At 40.5% G+C, this 17,832-nt stretch overlaps 2 protein-coding genes across 2 annotated transcripts in view; one reads left to right on the plus strand and one right to left on the minus strand.

The window, feature by feature from the left end:
* LOC125761108 (uncharacterized) overlaps window positions 1-14,522 on the minus strand; it is a 48,508-nt gene extending 33,986 nt beyond the window's left edge. The window contains exon 1 of the mRNA XM_049421958.1: window positions 11,522-14,522. Within this exon, the coding sequence (XP_049277915.1) occupies window positions 11,522-12,317 (796 nt within the window). The 5' untranslated portion in view covers window positions 12,318-14,522. The remainder of the gene's footprint in view (window positions 1-11,521) is intronic.
* A 288-nt stretch (window positions 14,523-14,810) lies between these two features.
* LOC125761120 (uncharacterized) lies at window positions 14,811-17,795 on the plus strand. Its single transcript, XM_049421985.1, has 4 exons — window positions 14,811-15,025; window positions 15,107-16,998; window positions 17,068-17,302; window positions 17,369-17,795. Exons 1-4 carry the CDS (start codon window positions 14,909-14,911, stop codon window positions 17,702-17,704), a joined length of 2,580 nt encoding a protein of 859 aa, XP_049277942.1. The 5' UTR covers window positions 14,811-14,908; the 3' UTR covers window positions 17,705-17,795.
* The last annotated feature ends 37 nt before the right edge of the window (window positions 17,796-17,832 follow it).

Here is a 17,832-nt window from a genome sequence, read left to right on the forward strand (position 1 = left end):
ACGACGATCGTTATTCTTCGCTCACCCATTTAAACACCATCCGCATCGGTATCGGTTTGCATTTTGCACGTTTTTCCCTGCGTTCGCACAAATTTCTGCTCATTTTGCTGCGATGTCGACGACCATGCGCCTCCATCGGGTGAAAACGGGAGGTGGAATTTTCTTGGGCGTATATGGAAATGGCCTCATACACATAATGGTTTCACATCGGGAGGCAGAGCAGAGGAAGCAAAAGGTAAGGTGAGGTGCAACATTTCAACCTTTTCCATCCGCTTCACCCCGAAAGTTCATTCTTCTCTTTGTTTTGTATTTTAAAGCAGCAGGGTGGTGGTTGTGTATACCCGTGGTGGCAATGCTCTCGCCCGGCATTGGTTTGAGGTGCGTCTTGGAAAGCGTCTTAGAAAATGGGAAAACGTCTTACAAGGGGTTGCTACCGGGCATTCGATATACGAACCACTCGTCTTGTGTCCTCGTGCCACTCGATAAGGATGGGTTTTGCTTTAACGGGTGTCCAGCCATCTTTCCACCTTACTGTACCACTCTCCCTTTCCTTTACTTTTCTTATTGCTTGTTCTCTCCATTTCACCTTTCTCTCTCTCTCTTTCTCTTTCATTTTAAATGACCAACAGTGTGTTGCAGAAAGCTGTGCTGCGGGATGAAAGGATGATGTTTGTGAGTGGTTTTGAATTTCAAATCGAATCCTTCCACCGTTCCAGCCGTGGGTGGGTGGTGGGTGATCTTCGAAGATGTTAGTTACGAAAGGTAACAGCAACTGCAACAACAACAACAACCTACAGCCATTGGCTCAAGATGTATTTGTGCCACCCACTATTGCTTCTTCTTCTGCTTCCTGTTGCGGTAGAGGTTGGGTGGTCTCATCTCTAAAAACGGCCACCCAGCGAACCCACCCAACCACCCACTGAAACAAACACTGGAAGAGGTCTTTCTTACTGTGGCATCATTCCCTGGGACCGTTGTTTAAGACGTTTCATATCCTTGCACGTAGATGTATGGTTTATATTTTATCTTTCATTTCTCTCTTTATCTCTCTCTCTCTCCCTCCATCTATTTCTTCTTTGTGCTCTTTTTCACTTATAATATATCTTCCTCTTTTGCACCTCCATACAACAGTGTGATAACACACACGCACACAAGTTAGTGCTTCCTTCACAACCGTTACCATCACCAAATCTTTATTGTTTCTTGGTTAGTGCTGGCAACCGGTGGTTGGTTGTTAGCTTTAACGATGGTCCACTCGGGAAGCAGGTTTAGGCAATGGCCGAAACGAACTACAAATTGGAGCCAGATTTTGAGGGCGAACCCTATTCCAAGGATAAGCACCCCGATGGGAATAGAACTTAAGATTCGTTTGTTTCGTAGGAATGCTTCGAATCTTCCAAAAACCTGGCTGTCCTCAATCTTTTTACACACGCTTTAGCTTACTGGGTAGCTGGTACGTACCTGCTGACCAAAGAAGCATTCCAGGATTTCAAGGCTTTCTGCATCGGTCAGTGGTTCGTGGGTGGGTATGGAAAATTGTATGTGTGCGCAAGATGGTTCCCAGGCAGAAAGGCATACCCTGGCACAACATCTTACCATTTTCTTAGACATTTAATGTGTGTGCACGTCTTATCTTTAATGCATGCTTCGCTTCGCACATACATCGGTGAAAAGTTTGTGCATTCTAGATGGTGTATAATGGGGTTTGGTGGCCGTATGCACACATACGGGTCCGGTTTTTGGGGATGGAGCACACATACAGCACGGTACAATCGATGTGGACCTGGTGGTGCGAACTTCAAGTTAGCCCTTATACTAACCGCAGACACAATTCCTTGCCCTCCCCCAACTCTCTCTATTTCTCTCTCTCTTGCTCTCATACACACACACACACATTCTTACAGGCGTATCCTTCTTAAGAAGCTTATAATCCTTACCTACCAAGAGGATAATGAAGCTTGTTCGCAGTGCCGTGAAGGGTGGTACGAGGAAGGGAAAGGATAACTCCAAGATGTGGAGGACGTACGACGAAAGGATCCTTTATTAAGATCGACCGTCCGCAACATGTGTGTGAGAAAAGGTTTTACTGTGTATGTACGCAACAAACGCTTCGTGGGGTTGAGGTATCCTTTACCATTGAGTCCACCCCGTATCTGCACCCCTGTCGGGGTTTTGGTAATACAAAGCCAGGCTGAAGGGGGTGAGTTTTAAAAACCCCACCAAGTGAATGGAGCAGGGGGTTTTTGGTCCATAGTATCCAAAGTGATTGTTTGGTACCGTCGGCTGGTAGGGTGAGTTGTCTTATGCAAATATAAAAGCACGATCGAGTGAGATAAGAAAATGGCAGTTCCGGCTTCGTTGTCGGACAATCGGTAGGATGTCTTTTCCGGTTCGGCACGCATTAAGATACAGGAGTAAACTGTACGTTTGCACATACACCCAACACCCATACAGTGGAAGGTACAATGGAATAATAAGACAAGACGAGAAACATTTTCCAGCTCCAGAAAGTAGGTGGGTGGTTTTGGGTGAATTTTCTTAAGACAATCTTAAACACTCTTCTGGTCTCGATTCGATCCACTGGACATACATACACGTGCAAACTCACACCAAAAATATGTGGTACCTCCACATGCACACTTACAGCTCACGTGAACACACAGACACATACGTTGGCTCATGGCGTTGTCTTAGAGATTATCAAGCAAGTTTCTTCGGGTAAGGAAGATTCCGGCTTCACGATCTTCCTTCCTTCCTTAGTATTCGAGCCCAACACATATGGAGCTGTACGTATACGTGGAGTACAGCTTGGCAAGTCGTGCATAATGCATAGTGCAAGAAGTTCAAATAATATAATGTTTTTTTTTGTTGCTTTTCGTTTGCCTTCTTCCAATTTCTTAGGCATAGCTTTTGTGCGAAGATGCGCATGTTCTTAGCGCATTCCGGTATGCAAAGATACGCACTGAAAACCCCCTAGACAAGGTTAAGGGAATGGACGACGGTAACTGTAAGGGGGCCAGAGCACATTAAAATTTGAACGAAAGGATTAGGTTGCATTTTATGCTCCAAATTGGATATCGATCACACGGACCGTTCGAAGAAGGTCAAAGTGAGGAGAGTCTGGTATTGGTGGACTAAAGGGAAATAAGGACTTCACTTTACTTACACTGTGGGTGTAGAAATTAAGCCAAACAAATGTGACTAGATGAGCGTACCATTTCGTTGCTTGAGTAAATATTTTGTAACAAAACAAACGAATTTTAGAGCACGAAGAAAGTAGTTGCTGTTTAAGAAAAACGTTGCATTCTATTAAACAACAGCCACAGTTTGAAGACGATAGCATTGTTTTGCTTTGATTAGGCAAAATCAAAACAGGACGATAAAAAAAAGTAGTACTATACCCGTAGATAATTATGTCCCGGGGTTGCTTTATCGACCGTTTGATAGCCAGCACTCTTAATTAGAGCCTGAACGGGCTTGATTATAATAGCGTGGGACTTATCTCACCATTGGATCATATTACAGTGGTCGATCAGATCGATACGCAAACCATCGACAAATTGTTTCAAAAATAAATTAAACAGTAGCTGGTAGGAATTGGTTATGGTTACAAAGTTTCTTCTAATGATTAGAATTGGATATGTTTAGGTTTAAACATTTGATTACCGAAAAACTAATAGCTTATTGTTAATTAACTTAATTATACAGCCACGTGAATTAGGTTTAAGATAAGTAAAACATGATATCTGATTGATTGATTGGCAAGAACCACACTGTGATTTAATTCATTAGCTAAAATAGTGCTTTAAATGATTGACAATCGACTTTATTTCGCGTTGATCGATTGGTTGTGACGATATGTATTATTCAACTGATTTGTTGGGATGATATATGATATCATATATAAAATTTTAATCAACTGATAACTCGTCAAATGGAAACATTGTTAAAGTACTGCTTAGGAGCGTGTCCGGAGTAAGTTACCATTTTATTAAATAACTAACATGGTTGCCGTTTAATGCCACTAGAATTTAGCTAAAAGGTCAGAATTAATTATCGATTATTATTAGAATAAACACTAGTCCAAGGTGAAAAGTTAGACAAGGAAATATGGCTTAATAAGTAGTTTAAAAAATGTTTTCTGCGGTGAATAATTTTTCTATCTCCTGATAAAAATTTAAGGTAGCAACACAATAATGTTCGATTACTGAAAGTACGCAATAATTGTAATTTTTGTTTTTGTTAACATAAAAATCACTACAAAAATACATTTAAACGTTTTAAGAGACTGCATAGGTAACTTATTTATACTATTTCAACAAATATTCTTTACAGAACATAAAAAATCATGGAATATAAACAATAATAATTAAAAGTTTATAAATCATTTCTATATGTACGAAAACGAACCAAAAAAAATGAAAAATGTTAAGCAGAAAAGAAAGTCTTTTGAAAATATGCAATACATAGCTCTTACTGTATTTGTTTATGTTATTTTCATTTCTTCCGTGCTTTCCCGTATCAACATAAATGAAGGAAGAAATATCACGTTTTAGCATCGTTCGTAAGAAAAATATAATTTATTTGATTGGTAATTCATCAAACTATAAAAATGCACACTACCGGCAGCGTCTGATGAACAACTACGCATCATTCTACTTTGTTGCCAAATAAGGAATGCATAGTTTCGCGGTGATGTATTACAAACATTAGCACAAACAATCAAAAAACATTTCTCGCTACGATTTACCACTTCCGGTAGTTTTGCTAATTTTCTTCTGGAAAAAAGATATGCAGATTCCTTTCGTATGCTGCTTGGTGTGAACATTTTACTTGTGATGTGATGTCTTCTAGCAGTCATAGCCATACGTGCCATACGCTGCCATAGTTGTGCAAAAATAGTGCAATGGATGGAAAAATAAACACGTATGAAAAATGAGCATCTCGTAAAAAAATGGGTAAACAGTGGGACCATCGTGATGTACGCTAGATGCGTTCCCTTCTCGCCAGTGTGGCAAAGGAAGTGCATGCAGCAAATGAATATAATGGTAGCAACAAGAAGTAAAAAAATGTTTGCACGATTTAGCGTGTGTTGGATGGCGCAATACGCACACACAAACGCATCCGGGGGGGTGGGAGATTATGGTGAAGACAGGAAGGTTTTATCGGTGTTTTGCAGATAACAACGACAGGGTTGATGAGATTTGAAGATGCCATTACGTACCATGAAAAGTAGCCAGATAACGATAAAAAAAAATAAAAAAAAACTGAACTAAGATATTTTACACTTTGTGGTTCGACACCTTTGGGATAATATTTATGGAAACAATAAGCAAGGATATGAGATTTTTTTTGGAAAACTCTTCACATGAAAAACATTACTGAATTTTTTTAAATAAATTTTGAATACATTCTAACACAATTATTCATCCAGCCAGCTTCTACCTTCTTTGAGGCTGAATAATATTCTCGTATTTTTAAACAATTTTTATTTACCTCCCTCCAGCTCTGTCTTTCAGCTGCTTGCAAACACATACACACACGGAAAACACAGTGCAGTTTACTGCATCGCTGCAATTCACAATTATCGTGTTTCACCATCATCCTCCCCCAAACCCCCCGCACAACCCTCACATGTCACGCGCTCGATCATCTTTCCAGCGGTGAGAAAATAATATCGCCCAGCAGTTCATTTGTTTATCTATCTCTCTACAAAAACGGTTACCGGGGCGGGATTCGCAAAGATGCAATGTGGAAAGTTCCTGAAATAATTTTTATTTCTTCTTTTCTTGCTTTTTTACACTCACATGGGGTAGAGTGCAACGGATCTGGCACTGTTTTGTGCGATCGGGTAGGCTAGTTACGATCGTAGTTTAAGTTTAAAAAAACCACACACACACACACACACACACACACACACACACACACACACACAGCTCGGTGTTTATTGGGTGGGTTTTTCATTTGTTTGGCCATTGGTTTAATCATGGATAAAATTGGAATTATTCAGAATCTTCGCACAAGGGCTCGGGCTAGGTGATAGTTGCGTTAGCAAAAAAGTGTTCGCAATGATTGATTTTTGAAACATTTCAGAAGATTTTTTTCGTTGTGATGTAAAAGTAAAATCGAATGATTTAAATAGCAAATGAGAACGATTTTTTTTAAATGATTTTTTTCTTTTATTTTTAAATTCTTCTTATTATTTATTCTTTTTTTGTTATTGCTGAGTTAAAAATTGTTGTTCAATATTTGGAGGATTTTAGGCTCTCAAATTTTTAGTAACTTATTTTTATTTAAAACAATGTCTTAGTACTTGCTTGCCCAATATGCTTGCGCAATATGACCAATATATGATTCATTGATTTACTTCTGTTTACTTACATAAAATTAAACAGGGTTTTAAAAGCTAGAAAACTCTACCAACACTTAATGAATTAAGAAGCTTTAATAAGAGAAAAGTAGAATAAACTTTAATATAAAAAATAATAAAATATAATAATAAATATATAGGAATAAAAGAATTTTTAAAAGTAAGAAGCAACTTTAACACAAATTAAACAAGGCATGGTTAAAAATTAAAAATCAGTGAAGTAAACTTATTTTGCTCACCATATCGGTGAGATGCATCTGCAATTTGTGCTCGCCAAGTGCTAAATCCCCCCGCACACAAATGCACCTTTGTGTGTTAGTTTTCGCTTCTATGGCCGCTGTTTGTTGCTTTGTTGCTTTCCCTTTGGTTTTCTTTCGTTTCGGTTCAATTTGGTTTTATTTTATTGTTGTACCGTACGTTATGCGCTTCTTTTCTTACAATCCGACCCCAGGGGTTTGACGCCCGACTCGATCGAACCGCGAACTGTCTCCCTGTGTTATATATACAGATTCCGCTAGCCCTTTCTTCCTTTCCAATCCTTTCACCTTGCCTGTACTACTATCAAACCCCAACGATTTGGAGGCCAACGGCCAAACGGTTTCAAACCGGCGCGAAGGAGTTAGAAGTGAGAAGGCGAGAAGGCGAGAAAAAGAACTGGAAACGATTGACACAAAGAGTGCGCACCAGCGAGAGTGTCATAACCCCTGGGGGTGGGGGGTTGAGGGGCAACAACGGACAAACCAAGGGGAGGTATGCGATGAAGAGAAATCATCATAAAAATAATGCACTTTTGCATTACATTCGTGGTGGTTACATTCGCACAACGCATACAAGGCGTGCGGCATTGGTACACTGTCTTATGGATTTTTTTTTTGCTGCCGCTTGACGTTCTTTTTCTTCCGTCCCGGACTGCACTTTGAGACGTACCGTAAATTTGCGTACGGATCAGCCAGTCGACGCATGGTTGCGGTTTGTGTGTGCGTGGTGCAGCATTTGTCTTTAAGATGTAAGCGCGCGCGTTCTTGCTGGGCTGGTTGGCCCGTTTTTGTTGGCGGATGCATTTAGCGTCGATTGGCGCGCGTATGTGAGGTTTTTTTTATTTAAATCTCCCTACATTGCACTGCTGCCACCTTTGTAAGCCCGTTTGATGGAAGCAGCACCGTGTGTGTGTGTTGTATTGTTTATTTTTTCTAACCCTCGCTACTCTAATAATGCACACATGTATGCAGACGGTACATGCAGATGCACCTTATGAGATGCGCGTTTGTGGTTAAGATTTGCTGGTTGGTTCATTTCCATTCGATTTCATTCTTTCTGTGGGGTGTGTTGTATGTCTGTTTTTGGCGATTGATGGAAATTTGCTATACAAACGAACATAAATGGCAATTGTTTACTTTAAATTGCACACTTTTCACTAATAAGAAGGAAAATAAAGGTGTTTAACAGTATGTATGAGGGATACAAAAATGGAAGCAAGCGAGCCAAAGACAAGCTAAAATAAAAAGGTAGAAATATAAGTATAAGTGTTTGAAAAAAAAGAACACAGTTTTGTTTAAGTCGTTCTATAGTTGTTAAAAAAAGAAGTACAACTTGCCAAATTTTTATTTCCAGCTTTGCAAACTTTGCAAAGGCATGTAACATCCCTCGAAAATCGAAAATCGAAAAAGAAATAAAAAAAAACTAAAAATCGAAATTGTTAAAATGTTTCTAATTCAATTTTTAAATTATTTTAATGATTTTAGATAAACAATATACAGGAAAAATAAACAATATAATAAATCTAATAGAGAGTATAGTTAATAAATATCCAAGTTAACTTGAATATCACTCAGTAAAACACGAGCAAAAACGGATCTCAAATAGGAAAAAAAAACGATTAACAAACATATTGACATATTAATAGTAAAGAGAGAAAAAAAGAGAGAAGAAAGGTCCAAAAAACCTTCATTTACCCCCAAAAATCATTCATCCAAGCACTATCATTTACGGGTATTAAATTTACTGTCCACTTACGAAAACAGAAAAACGTTTTCACACGTCATCTGGAGTACAGACCAGTACCGGTCATGCTCTGATAAACAGGTGAACTTAATCGTCACTTAAACGAGCGGTCAATTTACATCTACCGGAAAACTTTAACCTCGACACGTGCAACCCTGATACTTGTTCATAAAGGCAATCCCTTTTTTTATTGGATACCAAAAAGGGGGATAAAACAGGCTCAAGTCATTATCCTTTCGTCACATTGTGCCGCTGAAGTGCACCAAAAACGGTTGGTAAATTTTTCCTCCAAAATCAACCCTTTTCGAAAAATTCCACTTTCATCTTTCCGTCCGATGGGAATAAAAAGGGCAAACCGTTTCCTTTTTTTCTGGTGTTTGGGTGTTCGTTTGCTCTTTTCGTGCCACAACGGAGAGTGTTTTATCCGGAACGGAGTGAAAAAAATCGAATGGCCCGGAAAGGTAGGATGAGAAGATGATGGAAAAGATGTTGACTGGTTTTAAGGGTAAGGTTAACCACCAGGTCAACTCCAATCTCGGTCCGTTTTGGCACACAGTTTGGACAAGATTAACGTGTTTGGATCATCCTTTCCCAAAGTTCGCTAAGGGGCACAGTTTTTGGGCAAATCAGATAATCAACATCCGTCAACCCTTCGGAAGCAGGCCATTCACCCCTTTTTGGGGTGAACTCTTTTTTCCCCCTGCTGTGTTCGTTACTTCGTTCGTTCGGTGTTGGTTCCGGAGTTGCTGTTGAATACCACAAAACAGCTGTTTGGAGGGACCGGCTCGAATGGTATGTTTACAGGAGGATGCTGTATAAAATGGAGGACAAAATAAATAACGAATACAAAACAACAAAAAAACACACCAAATAAACCGTCGCGTTCGGTTGGTGTATTGGTGGAAATGGTCGATTTACGGTTCATAACAAAACTGACCATCCGCAAGCCGGCATTTGCTGGGTAAGGGTGTGTAAATCGGGATGTTGGTTTTTTTTCTGGTGTTGTTTTGTTTTTAATTTCCAGGACGCTCTTTTTTTCTATTTTCACACCCTTGTGAATGGAAGTAAATATCATTTGCAATTTGATTCAAATTAATGCATCAGTTACGTTACATTGGACAGATGGTTTTTATTGCTGCTCTTGTGAGCCGCTTTATCATTGATAGCAAAACAGCAAAAAAACTATACAAATTGAAATCAATTAAAACGCGCAAAAAATATTCTGAAAGGTGTGATGCCTTATTTACTAACGTGCAATTGCACTTAAAAGCATCATTTAATTATGACGGCTACTATTAACTTTTGATTTTTATTTTTTTATTTTTTATTTTTTCAGTCAGCCTGTAATAGATCTCTTTCCTGGCGTTAAAACGGTTTTAACTTTGTATCAGTCAATATAAGATTTTTTTTAAATTATCAATAACGTACACTCGGTTGACGTTTGTCTTCGCGTAACGCAAACAAATGATTTGCATATTTTTAATACAATATTTACTAGGAAATACTTCGAAAGTCTCAAATTTCAATTGAGGGCAACCGATGCGATAAATGTGGGTAATTTTGGATTCATTGTAAGAATTTTTTTATTTTGTTTTTCAACTTTTAAATAACTCACACGACTTATTAGGCGTTTTATAAAATAAAGTCCTTCAAATTATATTCTTTTAGTCTTTTAACCACACCAACATTAATTTCCTAAATGTTTCACCTTTTTTTTTAAATCATACCAGTGTATTGCATATTTTCCTAATTACCATTGAGTTAGACGAACAGTGAAAAAAGAGCCCCCTTGTTCTGGCATGGTGTGCGTTCTATCGAGCGCGAATAAAATGTGGAGTTAGGTTAGGTTGAGATGTGGTGTTGCTATTTTTTTTTCACCATCTTTTATACATTAAAAACCGCTCGCGGAGGTTGTTTAACGCAGTGAAAATGCAGCTCGGTTGGGCGAACGATTGATTGCGATGCAGAAATGAAAGAAAGATATGAAGTAAAATAAAAATAGAAAGAAAGCGCGATGGTGTTAGGGGTTTGGTGGAACGGCAAACAACTACACAAACGAACCCGATGCAGGGGAGATCATGAAACCGTTCTATGGAAATATTGGATATGTTTTATGTTTAAGCGTTATTGAAATTGATGTAATTTTTTGTTCATAGTTTCTATTAACAGTCTTCTGTTAGGTAAAAAAAATTAAAATAAATCAATCAAGTGTTTTTAAATATTTGTTTTTAGCACAGAATTATTTTTTATATTACATTTTACAAAGAATGATAGCTTATAATTAGTAATGTTAATAATTCAGGATACATTCATATTATATTCGTAATTTGGGGAATTTACATTAAAACTAAATTTAAAAAAATGAAATGAATATCCACAATTTTAGAATAAAAAATAACGAACAAAAAATGTCCACAACAATTCAAATGTTGTTTTTTTGGCTAATTTTTTTTAATTTATAAGGCGATAAAAGACCTGCATAATGATATACAAAAATTGGACTAAACTTAACGTCAGTTGACAGTTAGTTTTTAAACATTCGTTCCCTGAGCCGAGTACCGTTCTGTGACAACGAAACCAGGAAATCTCCATCCAGTGTAGGGAAAGACACATTGGACCACATTTAAAAAGTCGCTCATCAGACATCAGGCGTCGTTACACGACCATAAGCACATGACGGATGGTTACTGATGATGATAATGACGACGGCGACGATGATGATGATGGCGACGGTGGCAGTAAGGACTAGGACCGTTGTCGCCCGCTAGTGCCAGCGAAAGTTGTTTAAATAAGAGCAAACCGCGAACCGAGCACGGCCGTAAAACTAATTCCGTGCGTTAGCTCGCGTTGTATGAAGCGCTGCGCAATGGAAGGGTGATTGTATATAAACTTCTGTATGAAGGTATGTGTGTGGTTATGTGTAATAATTGTTAGAATAGAAAAAAAGAACTAGTTTCCTGTTTCTGCTACACATCAACCAAACTTAGTCACCGGAAGTCAGTGATGTACTGAAACACCTTGAACTATTCGAATGTCCTGCTGGGCGCCAAAACTTTCGGACAAGCCGACCCATTTAAATTGATGTCGAGTGCCGACATTGCAGACTGGATGACGTGTACGATAAAAGGGAATAAATGTCATAAAACTCACCGATACAAAATTCCATATGATGCAGCGGCAAATGTTTGTAGACGTTGCGAAGGAAGAAAAGATTCTCCAGGATGTAGGACAACCGTAGCAGAAACAAACTGTCCACATCCGTCAGATTGTGACTGTCGTAGCCAATGGTCAGCTGCTGGACATTCTCCACGATAGCTTCCAGCCGGCGCAATGTTTCCCGTCGGCTATCGGCCCACCCGGTACGGACCCGATTCCGCAACCAGTAGTCGTGATTGATCAGGATCTCGTTCAGGTACGATTCCATCGGTTCCTTGAGCGGTACGTTCCGCAACCGTAGCTCACCGTACGCACGGGCAATGACGCAGATTTCATCCTCATACTGGAGCCGCTTGATCGAGATTAGGTATTCGAACAGCTGTAGATTGCCGCGCCGGATCAGCAGATAGTAGGCGAGATGATCGTCCAGGTGCTGGGTTTCGCACCGTACCAACTCCTTTGCCACCTCCGGCAGCCGGTTCTCGAGTGCCAGCTCGGACGCGGTTAGGCGCTTTTTGTTGAGTGCGTTACAGTCGGCACCCCGCTCGATGAGTAGGGCCACCATCTCGAACCGGTTCCGGCGGGCAAATACGGCCCGATGCAGGGCCGTATTGAAGAACTTGTCGTCCCGCGCATTAACGTCCGCACCACCGTCCAACAGGTGGCGTACCCGGTCGAGGTCACCATTTTGGACCGATTCGAACAACATGATGGTGGTGGTGGTGGTGATGACTTGGGGGTGACTTGTAGCAGAAGGTATCTCTTCGGTGGCACCGGAACCGGGGCGCATTAGTAGGGGGATCTTTTCTTGCGACTTCTGGAAGCCATGGTGACTCGTCTGTGACGTTTCAGGACACTAGTTCCGGTTGATAGGATGGGTAGAGAAGGTAAGTTTCTTAAAACACTGCTCACTTACAGGGGACACTGTTACGATAGACAGTCCAAAACAGCTAGACCACTTATTGCATGATGGCGAATTTTGTGTTTAGTTCACTTATGTATGTTGCTAATATTTTACACACGTGTGGACTTTACTACTACTATTAATTACACTTCACTACACGTTGCTTCTTCTGTACAGATTTTTGAATTTTAAACATCAACCGTGAGACTGTTGCATTTTCCTGTTCGCTGGAATTCGATTACCGACGAGAGCGAGAGTTCTCGTACCGTCCTTCCGTGCGGAGGATAATTTCGCGACAGACTGACCGAACGCACCAAGAGGAACCTCGTTTCGTTTTCGTTTACGGAACACTACTTACCTACACACACACACACACACACGCGCGCGTAGGACGAATGCGTCGACGCAAAGAAAAAAACAGAGCGAGCGAGAGAGAGAGAGAGAGAGAGAGAGAGAGAGAGAGAGAGAGAGCAGCATGCAAGGAACCATGTGGTACCAAACAGCCACGGTGTCGCGGGTGCCGCGTATTGTGGGTCGCGATCACACGGTCTGCGCCCTCTTCTGAAGTTGTTTAAAAACGATTCCGTTTGGTTACCAGCGGCGATGCCGAAAGTTGCTTAAAACTTGGCAGCGCGCGAATCACTCACTCTTTCTCGTGCACACCCACGTACACACACACACACATCCACATCGATGCACTGGTAACATTGTTTTCGCGCCAAAGAAAGGTTCGCGGTATTTCGCGCGTGGCGCGTCGTGCCATCTCGCTCAGATTCACCCACAATGCATCGTCCGGCGACGGTTAGTGCAGCAACCGACTGAACGCATTTTTGCACTATCTGTCCCACCAACGTTGAAAAGGGCAAGGAAGGTGAAGGCTGGGGGAAAGCCGGAACCGATCACAATACCGGCACAACGCAAAATAATTTTTCGTTAACAAAAAAAAAACGCAAAACCCTTTTTCGAAATTATGTTTAACCGTTTTTAAAACCGTTATGTCAGCTTTGTTATAAACACTTAAAAGCACTTTTACTTTACACTTTTTCGGGCACTCGTATACTCTTTAGTTGCTTACGTGTGAAAGCACGTGTTCATGAACTTTTCCTTTCATTTGTTTAACGTACTTATTTTTTGGATTAAATCCAGCAAACACTATTCGTAATAGAAAGTTATTTTTGTATTTATATTTGCTCCGTACTGTGTGCGGGATTGGAATCCACCGTTTCCGAGCGTTGAAGTGAAAATGCGATGAGCGAACAGTTTCGGAACGTTCGTTCTCCAAGGGAAACTGGAATTTTCTTAAGCTGCTTATACACGGTAGCTGCAATAGTAGACTGAACAGGACAATTTGTGAAATGTGTATTTTTGACAATGTATCGTGGCTTAGAATGAAGGCATGTAACAATCGTTTTATAAATATAATTATATTTTAAGGTGGTAACTAATTGGAAATTCATTTTTCTTTGGGTTTACCATTTCAGTCATTGACATCGAAGAGTGGTTTGAAAAGACGGAATTAAGAAATGGGTTTCAATATTACCAACATCGTTTAAATACTGAAGTTTAGGCTTATTTAGAATTATAACATTATTTTAAAAAAGGTTGAATTATTCTATCCGTTCGTATTGCGCACCCATCACTACTTAAATCTACGAACGTGTACGAATGGAAACCGAACAAGCGCATGTTGTGTTCGTATTCATTTTTAAAACTTATAATTTTGCCGCCTTATTTAAAAAATAAAGTAACTTACCATTTCAGTTTGGACTTTTCGAAATAATACGAGCAAAAGCACAGAAAATTAAAATTATGCATTATTTTCTAGGATCTAGGAGAGGGGAAATGGATGTTTCTGCACTGTTCCTGATCTGCTTCTGATGTACTAATGCGTATAAAGCTCGTAAAAACCAAAAAGAATATATTTTTGTGTAAACTACAGATTCAGCACTCAACTCCAGGTAGTTTCCGAGATACAATATTATAACGGACGGCAAAATTCCCAAAAGATCTGCGTATCTCGAATTTCCGCGCATGTCGAATCCCCATGTAATCCTGTTTCCCCACCGTATCTGAGATTAAACGTATGAGAGGAATCGTATAGCGCGCAGACCATCTGTATATTTTTAATCAAGTTTCGATGAAAATGGAATAAATTGAATAATTCAGTTCTCGCATTACTTCGCGCGCCGTGTAATCGCGCCTTCCGGTGTATATGCAATTCGAGCAGATTATCCGCGGAGTCGAGCAGATTTCGAGCTACTGTCAGAACTTGAGCGAGCTGTCAACGTTGAAATTAAAATCGTAACGTTTTGTTTGTTGTTTACGCTTGTGTTTGGTGTGTGTTCGTTGTGTTTTCCCGTATAATTGCTCTTAATTGCATACGAAAAAGCTTTTAAAACAAATATTAAAGAGTACTACGACAAACCGTGAAGTTCATTGCTTGATTTCAGTTATATTTATGCTTTTTACCTGCTGTAATGAGTCCAGGACGTTCTTCCGAAATGTCGCACATTGTGGAATTCAACAGCCACATCCAATCGTATTTTATCAGCAGCACTTATGGCAATGAAACGCTCGTGAACCGATGCTTAGAGGTAAATTGTAATTTATATCATCTTTTACTTTCCTCACCTTCAATGGTTGTCACTTCCTTCCGTTGTCCTTTCCTTCCGTAGCAACTGGCTGCAGCAAATCTGGAAAACAGGACCTTTGATGTGTCCTTGTATGAATGTAACATTTTCTTCGTAAATTTGCATAAACTTCTAAGCCATAGCATGAAGAAAACGAACCTCCTATGGTCGGTTGTAGCGGTACTAGAAATTGCCGTGACTGACGATGAAACTCGCGTTGCGCTGGTAGACAAGTTCCGTTTCCTACCGATTGTTTCACTTCTACTGCTGGAAGTGCATACGCCGGACCAGCAGAAGCGTGTTCTTTCACTATTGCACCATCTGTCTTACGGGACCACAACCGATGGGCAGGAAATGTTTGTGGAACGTTTAGTCCAGAAGCTGCTTAGCCTCATCGAACAGAACCACGAAAAGCAGGAGCGCTGTGAGGTCGCACAGCTTGCATTGTCCATACTGGTGAATCTGTGTCATCGAGACCTTTCGACGACGTTTGTGCTGACGAGAAACACGAACATATCTGGATTTTGTAAGCAGATTAAAAAGTTCGGACTGCTCGCATGCAAAATGTACATCATTCTGGAGCAGAACGACTATGTCAAGGAGATTGATCTGCATTACCTGTTGCGTATGAGCTTTGAGGAAGTTCGATTAATGCTAGCATCGAAGAATAGTTTCAGTTTGAGGCATGTGGTTGACTTCCTGCGCTACGTACGAACGCTAAGCAGCACACATGAGTCGGAACCGGCTAAAGCGGCAGTAACGGACGAATACTTCCAGAAGGATTTAAAAGAATTTTTATTAGAAATTGAAAAGTATTGGGAGAATAGTACCCCTTCGCCTGAAGGGGAAACAGCTGGACGAAAGAAAAAGACAAAGCAGAAAGGTGAGTTGAAGAAGGATCGTACCAGTGACGGATTGTTTGAAATTTTGGAATGTATCGTGCTGCTCAAGCCGGAAGATAAGGAACTGTACAGGAAGATTAGCGAATTCGGTCCCATCAAATTAATCAACAATGCAAGAGATGACTGTTCGAAAGCGGTCGATCTGTTGCGCACGATACTGGAAAAGAATCCAAAGGATACAGCCTTCGCTGAGGAGTGTAAAACAGTGCTCACACCCTTAATGACCACGATTACAAACAATGACGATGAGCGACTTGCAGTAGCATTCACGAAACTGTTGACCACAATCGGAAAGGCACTGAACACGATCGACGATGCAATGAACGAGGTAGCGGAACAATTTTTCCAGCATCTCTTTGGTAACATTTTAAGTAACGTACGCGACTGTGCCATGTTCAATTATTCGCTTGCCGACGGTCACGTACGGGTATATCTATGGGCTGTACATACGTTCAATGAACTGGCCAACATTTGCCCAACCCATTGGTATGCTAAGCTAACGAACCTGCTCAAACAGAAGCCGATCCAGTTTCTGATTGCCAAAGGGTTAACCGGAGGCAGCGATGTCGAGTTGCTGGAAGCATTACTTCATGTGGCAGCATCAACCGATTTTCCCAAACAAGAAGTAGCCCAAATGATCGATATGCTGAAAAGCAATGTACCAGCGTTAGGTGGAAACGATGCGAGGACTCCATTTTCGTCCGTTAACGGGAATGTGCACAACATTCAGCCACCGACGGGATACACCTACATGCGAGCACTTAGTAGAGACCTGCAGGAACGGATTGATCAGGCCGTAGTCCATATACAGGATGCTAAAGCAGCTGGGTTAATAAATGAAGTGGAAAAGTCAGAGCTTGTTGAGTTCTACACGTACAAAATTAACATGCAAACGAGCTTGATGCACGATCTAAGAAACAGTTTAGAAGCGACAACGGCGCAAATAACGACTCTGACTCATCAAAATCAACTACTGATGGCGGAGATTGATAAGAATCAGAAGAAAAGTCTTCCCCTCTTATTGAAGGAGTCAGCGTGAGTAAAGAGGAATTTAAAGAGGTTGCAAATTAGACCAGCTTAAACATGATGGTGTTACATTTTCAGATTGGAAAACGAGAACCGTCTTCTTGAACTGGAGCTAGTGCAGATGAGATTAGCGGCCGCAACGTACGATAAAAAAACGAGCCAGATGAAGCAGGAGCTGGCAGAGTATATTAAAAAGTACGGTGAAAAGAATCAAAAATGTGCGGCATTGGTGAAGGAGATCGAGCATTTGCGTACACGTGACGACAATTATGAGAAGGAAAACAAACGTCTTCAGTTGGAGCTGGCGGCTATGGTAAGATAGTAGCAACAACCAATTAGTATATGTATATACCGTTGATGCATGATCATTTTCATTTAGACTAAAAATCGAGATGATGCACGTAAGTTGCTCAAGCTTGGTGAAGAGGACCGACAGAAGCTTACCGAACAGCGAGAAGCAGAACGCAAGCAGTACGAATGTAAAATACGCGAACGGGAGCGTGACATTTCCAAGCGCAACGATCTTATTCAGCAGCTAGAACAAACGCTCGTACAGCGGGATAGTACGATTGAAACGCTCGAAACGGACGGAAAAGATTTGAGGGAGAAGGTAAAAGAACAGGAAGAACGTATTGCGCAGATCGAAGCCGAGTTGAAGGAAAGCGAAAAAATACAACAAGCGATCTGCAGTTTAATGAACAAGAACAAAAAATAATGGACGACCCGGGCTAGAAAACTAATTTATGGTAAGCAATGGAACAGGCAATAGACTCATAAAGACTTGTGGAGATTTTAATTGTAAATTTTTATCGTTTCTTTCCTGTATTACAAATGAGAAAAATG

This window comes from Anopheles funestus, chromosome 2RL (genome assembly GCF_943734845.2).
Source record: "Anopheles funestus chromosome 2RL, idAnoFuneDA-416_04, whole genome shotgun sequence".
Classification (NCBI taxonomy): Eukaryota; Metazoa; Arthropoda; class Insecta; order Diptera; family Culicidae; genus Anopheles; species Anopheles funestus.